General features: G+C 42.6%; 1 protein-coding gene across 1 annotated transcript; it reads right to left on the bottom strand.

Moving 5' to 3' along the window:
• Positions 1-317: 317 nt before the first annotated feature.
• On the bottom strand, positions 318-5,172 carry MRPS30 (mitochondrial ribosomal protein S30). The gene is made up of 5 exons (XM_009490354.2): positions 4,485-5,172; positions 4,077-4,222; positions 2,919-3,021; positions 2,218-2,394; positions 318-779 (listed from the first exon to the last, which is right to left on the bottom strand). The coding sequence occupies exons 1-5, from the start codon at positions 5,170-5,172 to the stop codon at positions 511-513; spliced, it is 1,383 nt and encodes a 460-aa protein (XP_009488629.2). The 3' UTR covers positions 318-510.
• Positions 5,173-11,025: the final 5,853 nt, after the last annotated feature.

Raw genomic sequence — 11,025 nt, 5'->3', positions numbered from 1 at the left:
TGCACCCCCAGTCTGCTCACTGGTGGGGTGAGAAGCGGAAAAGGCGTTGACTCTGTGCAAGCACTGCTCAGCAGTAATGAAAACATCCCTGTGTTATCAACAGTTTCCAGCACAAATCCAAAACACAGCTCCATACTAGCTACTATGAAGCAAATGAACTCTACCCCAGCCAAAACCAGCACAGATGGTCATATGAATTCATACTTTGCTGTGACAGTTCAACACAGAGCTATGGGTCTGCAAAAAGAAAGTATCCACATGACTTTGAATTAGTGCAATACACTTCTAAGAGTAAATATACAAAAGACATTAAGGTATTCTAGACATTTATTTCTCAGTGTACAGTATCATACATTTAAAATAAAGAAATAAGGCCAAATATCATAAAAGATGTATATAGTGTTTGCTAGACAAATACTTGACTAAGAACAAGGCATATTGTAGCCCACACTTCATGGAATTACAATGAAGTTCAGGCACATAAACAGGAACACTTTATTGTTTAATGATTTACAACTCTTTTGGTCTGTTTAACAGAAAACGAACCAACTGAAGCAGAACTTCATCATTAAAGCCTTTCACACTACCATCTTCCACAACATCATACAGTGGCTTACTGTCTGTACCCCAACAAATATTCTTCCGAGAGTTATTTTGGATAGTTTCCACAGTTAGTGCCAAAGTATTTAGCTGGTAACAGAAGAAAGCAAAGTACTTTCCATCAGTCACTACTGCCTGCGATACAAAAGGACGGGTCACATCTGCTTCATTCCAGAATCCTACAAAATAAAGAAATAACACTAGTTATACAGGACTTGAAATTCCTAGCAGCACACACGTCTCAACCCCAATGCTGAAATACAGAAAAATACTGGGAATTCCAGCAGCCACTTAGTAGGGAAAAAAGTCCAGTCTGCTTTAGCAACACAAACATTCTTCATACAGACTAACTAAAACGCAACCACCAGTGAAGGATATATCCAAGATCGGGGACACAGTGGCATATTTGCATTTTGTACACAGTTCCCTATCGCTGACAGATAAAAACCCCACACTGATCAGCCAAGTGGCTTTCTGAAATTACATAGGTTATTAATGCATCGAAGTCCTGCAAATGATCACAGGGGAAAAGTCGACTATTCCGCACTTCTCGCAGGGCACTGAACATCTGTTTCATGACAGAAGCATGTATATGTACACATGAGCACAGCTGACTATAGTAACCCGCCAGACAACACCAAGAACACTGTATCAGTAAGTACTAATGCTTCAAACAACCCCCACTGAGCATTAATAGTCTTTTGAAAATAATTTCTTTACATATTTAAGCACATGTGCTTTCACACACAGTAATATTCTTAAAAGATATTTGGTATCATATGCAATGAACACTGCTAGAAACTGTTACAGAACAAAGAAAAAGCTTCATAGATTCGAATCACACTGTCCTTATCACTCATAAGGTGCTTGCAACCAACTAGCTTTGAAGCCATGACTTACTTGACTTTAACAGTTTACATCCACAAAGTTAAGCTTTCTAACACATCATTACATAAAAAATTTGATGCAGAGCCAGCAATATACACAGTCAAAGAATTTTCTTCCATGTGTTGTTTCACAAGTGAAACTACAAACCAGCAGGTATCTTCTAGTAATACTAGATAACAATTATATTTACATGAATAAGCAAAAAAACTGATCTGGTCTATCAATCCAGGCCTCCTAGGATTTTTAGACAAACACAGGCATAAAATCCTCAAGTAAGGCTGCTGACATTTTTCTTTCACTGACTGCAGTTTCACAGAATTAACATTTCTGAAACAAGGGGCTAAGCAACATAGTTGTTTCAGAACAGGGGGAAAAAAAAGGGGGGAAAAAAACCCCTCCTTGACATCGATCACCCTTCCCCCTAACAAATGCAGATTGAGTGAGTGAACACAGGACTGGGTTTTTGCACAGACTTAGTGCTATACACAAATAACTATTTTGCTGTGTAATTAACTCTCCCTGAGTCAAAGTACTCAAAAACAAAATCTTAACTAACTCCCTTGTATAAAGCCTGCTTCATTCATTGGTTCAATTAAATTTTCAAAGACCTACTTAAAGGATGGTCTTCAGAAGAAAAAGCATGAGAAAAAGGTGGCAGGGAGAAAAGGTTAGAGAACTTTATAGTAGGCATTCATCACCAGGAAGAATTTATCAGGTTGACTGTCTCACCTTGATACATTGCTTGTGCTGCTGTCCAGGCAAAGAGACTTGCAATACCATTAGCTCGATAAAGAACTTCAATCTGATCCTCAAGATTTGCTTTTACAAACCTCTCCCGCTTTAGTTTATCAGGAATAAGATGAAACTGGGTGTGTCCGTAACAGCATGGATCTGCTACCTTTGATCCTGTGTCCCCCAAAAGGAAAAAAAATTAGGAGTCAGTCAGAGAACACTCTTTACTATGCACACAAATACGTCTTTACTATCAGACTCCAAACAACAGGTCAGAACCTGTACTGTAGATCTGTATGAACGCTGAGATTCCTCCATTTCTGAGTGAGGCTGGAGGGCTTGCCCAACTCCAAAAGGCAAGAGATCACATACCAAAGTATCTCTAAGGATATGTATCAAAATTCAAAGCCAGTTTCCTGCCAATTTTCTGTTCAACCCAACTCCTCCAAGCGAATCTGGCCAGAGTACCATATACACAGAAACATGCTTCTCCCCATTGCCTAACTGACATGGAATCTCTATTGAGATTTATATACTATATATATTTACACAGTATAGTTACATATAAAAATATGTAAATGTTTTTTTCTGCTCATGGGAGGAGAAAGGTTGGGGGGTGGTATTTGTTTTGCGGTTTTTTTGGTTGTTGGTTTTTTACACAAAAAAGTAGTTAACGTTTCATGACTAGAAACTCTTACCTATAAATACCTTGTTTTCGTACTGCTTTTTGAACAATGGCAGTTTGGATGGTTTGTGATCAATAACGGGAACATCTCCAAGATCTGACTCCAGTGGTACAATCTCGAAGCAGAAGAAAGAAAAGCCATGATGTAAGTCACATTTCTGACATCAGGCCTCACATAATATGCCACTTTCTGGTCAGACAGCAGAAGGTGCAAGTCTTGCTTACATACACCATATATATAACTTTAACTGAGATTGATTTTTTCTACAGAACTTCTTATCTTGTGATGAATGCTAGTACATGTCTTATACTGACATCTGAATTTTCTGCAATATACAAAAAGCATTGCGTGAAATGGTGCTAACAAAGCTGCCAATTGGTACTAACCCCAAAACCAAAATCCACTTCTGTTGAAAATGAGCAAAAACATTTCTATCAGCAGTCAAACTAACTTGAACCAGCAGAGTGAGTTTACAGGTATTCAGTGTTTTGCACTATGTAAGATTTTTAATGGCCTAGACAGTTCTTTCAAAATGCTAAGGTTTGTAACATATAACAGTATTAACGTAAGCGAATTGTACAATTAAGTTAGCAAGAAATGTTCAGCATTTACAGAAAGTGGAGCAAGTTTTCTGTTTGTGGTGGAAACTGGGTAACAGACTCACAGCCTACACAATTACCACTGTATAAACCTACAAGAAAAAGATTAAAAGATTGAATCAGCTTCCAGAAAACGGAGGATTCAAGAAAACAACTGTTAAGCAGTACTAACAGGTAACAGAGCTCACATTCAGATTATACGTGCTCCCTCTTACTCCATTCTTTTACTCTCTGTTTCTCTCATCTTATTCTCCTCTGCTGAGGACATTCCGCACCATATTTCTTATTCTTGCCTCCACTTACAAGCATAGAACAAGTTAAAACCTCCATTAAGTGTAACAACATGTATTTTATCTAAATCACAAGATGACCAACTTGAAGTTCAGAAGACTGTCTCAATATCTACAAAGTACTTACAAAAAGGTAGTAATTAAGACTTGAAAAATGCACAGATGTGCTACATGCCTGATTAACCAGGTCCTCCACATACTACTTATCGCATGGTTTCAGTGGCAGTCAGAAACATAAGTAAAAATCAATGTAATTAATTTGCTGTTGAAAACATCCGCACCTCTGGAAGTTGCTTTGGTACACGGATCTGGAGGTGTGGTTTATCATCTATCTGAAATCGTACAGGATCAACTCTACCCTTTCGATGTCCATGAACAATCACTTCCTCACCATGATGCCAATAATAGTTAACTTCAGGTTTTAGATCTGAAACAGAGCAGAGAGACAGAAATAGAGATTAACCCTTCGCATTTACAACCCTCCCAATTCTTGTTCTGTAGCTGCAGTAAAACAGAAAAATCAAAATCCGCTTGCACCATGTGGGACGATGGCGACATGGAGATGAGACGAATTACTAGTGATGGTCTGAAAAACTCAGCTACACCAACGACACTTCTGCCAGGTTCACAGACCGGCCCCACCGCCCAAGGGTTCCCACTTCCCTCTCCCTCCCACCCCCGTTCCACACCAAGGGAGGAGGCAGCCAGCAGCGGGTTGCAACCGCACAGGAAAGCAGAGAGAGTGGAGACGAGCTGCGTAAGGAACGGGCCAGGGGTGTGATCCTGATCGCGGTAGAGGAACGGCCGCTTCTTTTTCTGGTAGAAGCTCTCCTGCAGAAGGGCGTCGCAGGCCAGGGAGCGCAGCTCGGCCATATCCACGTACGGCGCCGCTCCCGCCGCGAGCTCCGGGGTTTTCGCAGCCCCTGGTACCGCCGTTCCCGACTCTGGGGCTTTGGCGACCCCGGGTGCCACTCGCGCCGCACCCTCCGGGGTTTTCGCGGCCTCCGGCGCCCCCGCTCTCGGGCCTTTGGCGGCTGCCGACGCCGCTATCGGGGGCAGCCCCGGCACGAAGACGGTCTTGGTGAAGCTCCGGTACCAGCGGTCAGCGTTGAGGGCGAAGGTCTGCGGGTAAAGCATGTACTTGGGCCGCTGAAGCTGCCCGTACAGCCGCAGCTTCTCCTCGATCGAGGCCGCCGCGTGCACCCGCTGGTGGAAATGCTCCAGGCGCCGCCGCTTGGCCGCTTTGCTCTTCGCCGTGGCGGAAGCCACTATGGGCGGGTAGAGCGAGTCGGGGGGCTGCAGAGATGAAGCGGCCCCCGTCTGCGAGAACCAGCACCGGCCGTGCCACAGCAGCCGCCTCCCCCTGGACGCCGCCATTTCGCAGAGCTGCGAGACAGCGGAAGGTCAGTGTTCGGCAACGGGAAAATCTGATTGGCCGCTGAGAACCACGTGAACGAGCCAACCTTCCAATCGGCAAGCTTCTCCGAGAAAGGGCGCTGCCGGGACAGAAAGGGGCGGGGCCTTTTGGGAGTCGCGTCTCTGGATGGCCCCGGTGGCCGCGCGTGCGCTGTAGGTGGCCCGACTGCCCCTCCCCGAGGAGAACCACAACTCCCAGGATGCACAGGGGGAGGTGGCCCGGAGGTGCCGGGCTTCGCGGCGTGTTCCTGGCGGCGCGGGCTGCCCGCGACTTCGGCCGCAGGCGTTCCGTGCCGGGCGGGCGGGCGGAGGGCCGACCCTTGCTCGCCAGTCCACGCTTCAGAGGGAGGCCCACATCTCAGACAGAATGCTTGTGTTGCACAAACAAGGAACCTTTACCTGGTTTCATTCGAGGCAACAGCGGTTTTGAACCAATTTCCTACATGCTCATCTTCAGGAGATAATTACACTTCCCCACTCCACCCCCACCCCACCACCCCCATCCCCCCACCCCGCTGGTTTGAAAGAGTGGCTACTCAATCTAAATGACAGGGATAATTTATCTCTAAAATAAAAAAAAAAACAAACCAGATTGAACCCTGTTCTGGCCACACCTCGAATACTGTGTCCGGTTTTGGGCCCCTCAATGCAAGACAGACACTGAGGTGCTGGAGCGTGTCCAGAGAAGGGCAACAAGGCTGGTGAAGGGTGTGGAGCACAGGCCTTATGAGGAGCGGCTGAGGGAACTGGGGTTGTTTAGCCTGGAGAAAGAAGGCTGAGGGGAGACCTTATTGCTCTCTACAACTCCCTGAAAGGAGGTTGTAGTGAGGTGGGTGTAGGTCTCTTCTCCCCAGTAGTTAGCAATAGGACAAGAGGAAATGGCCTCAAGCTGCACCAGGGGAGGTTTAGATTGGATATTAGGAAAACTTCCTTCATGGAAAGAGTAGTCAAGCATTGGAACAGGCTGCCCAGAGAGGTGGTGGAGTCACCATCCCTGGAAGTGTTCAAAAAACATGTAGACATGGCACTTTGGGACATGGTTTAGTGGACATGGTGGTGGTGGGTTGATGGTTGGACTGATGATCTTAGAGATCCTTTCCAACCTTAATGATTCCTAGTTTTTACTTCCATTATAAATAATCCAGCCACCAAGCCAGGCAACATGAAATTGCTACCGTACCCTGAACTGGTTTATTGGTGGACTTGGTAATGTTAGGTTAATGGTTGGAGTGGATGATCTTAAAGGTCTTTTCCAACCTAAACAATTCTACAATTCTATGATTCAGACTGAGCAGGGCTGGGAGAGGAAGTTATGACTGGAATTGGGACAGGAGACACATTACATACATCCCAGATAATCTGCTCCCTCTCTTTAACTTCAGCTTAGCTTGGCACTGAATTGATTGTCAGAGCTGCAATAGTATTTGGAAGAACTTTTTGGAATACATGACAGAGATTGAAACCCTCGGGTTGAGATTTTCAAAGAATATAGAATATAAAACCATTGTTTTCTTTAAGAGGAAGTAAAGTAGAAATTAAAATATTGTTAATGCATAGGTAAATAAAAGCTGTCCTTTGATTAAGACACAAGGTATTTTATAAAATATAGATTTAAATATTAAGTTGTGACTCAGTTAAGTATTGGGTATTTAAACCTTGGATGTTTAATTTTGAATCCAGCCATTCTCTTCACCAGAACGGTGAAGGGACAAGGCCTTAGATCAGATGACTGACCATTTAGGGAGCAACCTCCCTCCTTTTCCTCATCCCAGATGCTACAGTCTCCAAGTGCATCTAAAAGCCTGTTTTTCCCTTGATTGATAAAGGACACTGGTCAAATGTGGCCAAGGTGAAGCTATTGAACCTCTTCCCCTGTGATCACAGCCAGCCATGTCATAAGCTTAGACAAACTGTTACAGAAAATCACCATTACTGTTCTTAGGCTTTTTGCCGCTGCACCTCCTGTTTCAAAACTTGTTTTCTTTGATGGTTAGAAATATTCTTCTCATTTCATGCTGAAATGTATTCATGGTCAATTTATACCTGCTTGTCATTGTGCCAACATTGTCCTTTAGTTTAATGAGCTTTTTTTCCTCTCCAGTGTTTGCCTGCTAAAATATTGATAGAGACCAGTCATATCACCTCTCAGTCCTTATTGATAGAGACTAAACAAGCTCTTCTCACGCAGACAGGTCTCCATTTCCCTGCTGATCTTAACAGCCCTTTCTTGCATTCCCTGCAGTTTTGTATTTGTCTCAGGGGTATGTGACCAGACTGTACCCGTTATTTCATACAAGGGACCGTATTACCTACACCAGGATTACTAACATTTTACCACTGTTGAAAACCTTTTTCATCACGTTGTCAAATCAGAATTGCCTGCCTTGCAGCTGTACAACACTGTGAACAACTTTTGCATAGGATATTTTAAACCCTCAAGAAGTTCAATACAGAAACTGAATACAAGTGATGAAGTAAGTGAATGTTTAAAGGACCATTTTTATTTTCCCTACTTTATTCAAGCGCTTTAAATGTTTCCTTCACCCTGATACTGACTATAGCATTAGATAAGAGGTGTCAGGAAGCAGTGCTATGCTTTAACCTGCAGTTAAAATCCCTGAACTATCTACAGATGTTCTGGTCACAGGTCAGTTTTGTTTGCTTGGCGTACATTGTAGCATCATTCATCTTCATGTAGGAGCTCGAAGGCGTTGGATAACAGGGCCCAACAGACAGTCTGGTTAAAGGTACTGGGATGCTTTGCTGACAGCTCTGTCACAAGCTTTTAATGAAAATATATTATCCAGCCATAGATCTCTCGACTCAAAAAAGCAAACCAAGAGTTCAAAAAGGATCTATATTCCTTCTTTACTGAGATAATCCCTCTGCAATATCCAAATTATCCTAAATCTATAAACCCAGATCATCTTTGCATTGCTTAAATAAATGCTTAAAAAGAGCCTGGATTAGAAAACTCATACCCTGCCTAAAATGTTCAATACAAATGCTAAGGTGAATGCCATAGCCTCAAAGTAAATCTGTAAAATTGAAACTAGGAAAAAACCCTGCATCTCAGTTCCAACATGAAGGTCACGGGAGAGGGTTAGTTAGAAGCCCAACAGTAGTTCAGAAACTAGTGGAGTTCACCTTATTGAACCGACTCTATAGGGAGGGCTGATAGAGAAATTATTCTGTTTCTGAAACTCAGAAATGAAACAAAGTATGTTAAATGTACTCAGTCAGAGATGAGATTGCACAGACATTAATTACAGAGCAGGCTCAGTGTCTCCTGTGTGCAAGTGTAGAAGCTGCTTAACTGCACACATGTCTTCAGTAACCTTCACCAGAAGTGCAGGCACAGCCCAAATGGGATCACAGGGATCACATGATGGAGGCATATCTTAACCAAGGCCCAGCAGAAGGTGTGAGGTCTGAGTCTGCTTCACCTGGCCATGGTGGGTTGCTCTGTGTCCCATGGGAGTCACTGCTGGATTTGCAGCCACTGAGAAAGGGTTCAGCCCTCTCACCTGCTAAGCCATTTCTTTCATGCCTGTGCCATGGTGTTGGCAGCATGTACCTTCTCAGAGACCTGCAGTTTATTTTAGAAGGAAGAGAAAGGAGATAACAGTGAGATTGAAGCCCTTCAAATTAGGAAACCTGAAAAGGGAGCCGCAAGCTAGACATGGGTTTTGTTGTAGGCTGAGTAACAAAAGGTACTGTAATTTGATTCTAGAGCAGTGATGGGAGACCGTCGGCACATCTGAGTACATGTTGAGGATTGATGATGCCTCATTCCCATCTCTTAGCAAGTCAGTCCAAAGATACACCAGAAAACAGGTTGGAAGTCAGTTCTGAAAGGTTTGTAGTGAAGGAGTTTCTTAGACCTGTGAAAAACAAAGTTACTAATCAATATCAGATATTCCTCTTGTAATAGTATCTCAAGACCTCAGAGGAAGACTGAAGCTCCATTGTACTAAACATCACATCCTACACCTGCATAATAAAGAAAGTAGTTTTTGGTTTTGTAATGTACTTCTCAGTATGTTAGGTTGTAGAGAGACATACATGGTACTCTCAGGTTACTGGTACAAGGCAGACAACATGCCTTTCAAACTATTGTTCTAACCAATTCAGTTTTATTTTAAAATTTCTGCAGAAGCTGCAGAGTCAGCCAACGTCTCTCTTAATCTGGGGACAGATTTTGGACACGGCATATCCCTTCTTCTTGGTGCTCATCTTGCAGGATGGGAACCAGATTTCAACCAAATAAGAGTATCTCCAGGTTTAACCAGTTAAGGTTTAATTCTCTGCCTAGCAACAAACTTTGTTTGTGATTCAGGGCTAGATCCATAAAAGAACTTTAGCGGGGACTCTGCCTCGCTCTCTCATGACTACCTAAAGCTCTGACTAGTACTGGAACCTGCCTTTTTATTGCCAAAGTTAGTAGACTAACCCAAAATGTATGGGCTGTTTCAGAACTGGAAGGAATTGATCTCTCCAGAAGATCTTTTTACCCTCTTACTGGCCCAGCCCTGTTTAGAAGACATTTTAAAAGTTTAAAAGTTCATTATTATTCAGAGCAAGCATGATATTGGATATTCATTGGAGAAAAATAGAGTGTCATATTCATGGTTACAGCGTCTCTCTCTGACTGACTTAATTGCTAAAGAGAGGGTGTCAGCTTCTTCCACCTGCTTCAGATGAGATTTTAATGTTTACAGATTTTTTGGGTTATGTACAGTCTACAGCATTTGCCAGCTTAGGTAACATCAGTGGAACCGTATGCTCCATGTAAAATTCCACATACTGCAGTAGACACAACCTTAACTGTTGAAAAGTTGTTCATTATTTTATGACTTATGTCGTTAGCTGATTTTAAAACAGGTTATATGTTACAACAGCTGCCAGATGAGAATTTAAAGCAACTCATAGCATAGATACAGGCAGTAGGGAAAAGCCATTATTGAATTAATAATTGAAATCTGTGGACAAAAACATGTTTCTTATATGATTTCCAAATATCTTTATAGGAATATAAAATTCACATGACAGGCTGATGTCTTCCATTACACATCCTTCAAAATTAAAGTGCTTCTAGAACTACATAGCACTCCAAACACCACCAATTAGAATTAAGCTTGCATTATATTTCAACTGCTATTTTAATGTAGTCTCTCAGATGAATTCCTTTTCGGCTAAAATTGCCTATGTTCATCTGTAGGTCAAAGATCAGATACACACACACAGCCCTCCCCCCATTTTAAGCAAAATGAAAGCACTTTTGTTACAGGACTACAGTAGGAAGGCAGGGGGAGAGGGGGGAAGATGTGTTTCTGACCAAAGCTTCCCTTTAATTAGGAAAAAATGTTAAAAGAATTAACTTCAAAGTTTGACCACTTTCTAGTTCCCATGTGAGAGCCGAGAGTCCAGATGAATTTAATGAAAGCCCCTCACATCATTTCAAAGTAAGGAGCCTTCCAACTGGGAATTCAAAAGATGCACAGGGACATTCTACTTTCTGTGGTCTTAGATGCCATTACAGCAGGGCAGCTAAGAATGGTGATGACATTTAAGACCACTCTGGCTTGATAGTGCCATTAAGATAAAAGCTTATCTTGAAGACATGCTTTGACAGAGCTTAGTTTCACTGCATCAATGCCCATTAAATAAAAAAAAAATCAGAAATCCGTTGGGAAAACTAGATTTCTTAGTCAGTTTTGTGTAGTATTTCAGTGCTATTGTAGCAATTACAAAAGAATACCTCACATACTGCCCATGCATTTTGGGGAACATCTAACTAGTTGGCATCCCATA

The sequence above is a fragment of the Pelecanus crispus genome, chromosome Z (genome assembly GCF_030463565.1).
Source record: "Pelecanus crispus isolate bPelCri1 chromosome Z, bPelCri1.pri, whole genome shotgun sequence".
Taxonomy (NCBI): domain Eukaryota; kingdom Metazoa; phylum Chordata; class Aves; order Pelecaniformes; family Pelecanidae; genus Pelecanus; species Pelecanus crispus.
This window is presented reverse-complemented; position numbering and strand designations above follow the sequence as displayed.

What these genes read in the sequence shown, in the direction of transcription:
- MRPS30 (XM_009490354.2), bottom strand. Translation starts at nt 5,172, where the DNA reads ATGGCGGCGTCCAGGGGGAGGCGGCTGCTGTGGCACGGCCGGTGCTGG. An exon ending in TACCAAAGCAACTTCCAGAG is followed by an intron (nt 3,022 to 4,076) that starts GTGCGGATGTTT and finishes TTCTGCTTCGAG; the next exon opens with ATTGTACCACTGGAGTCAGA. An exon ending in AGCACAAGCAATGTATCAAG is followed by an intron (nt 780 to 2,217) that starts GTGAGACAGTCA and finishes TTTATTTTGTAG; the next exon opens with GATTCTGGAATGAAGCAGAT.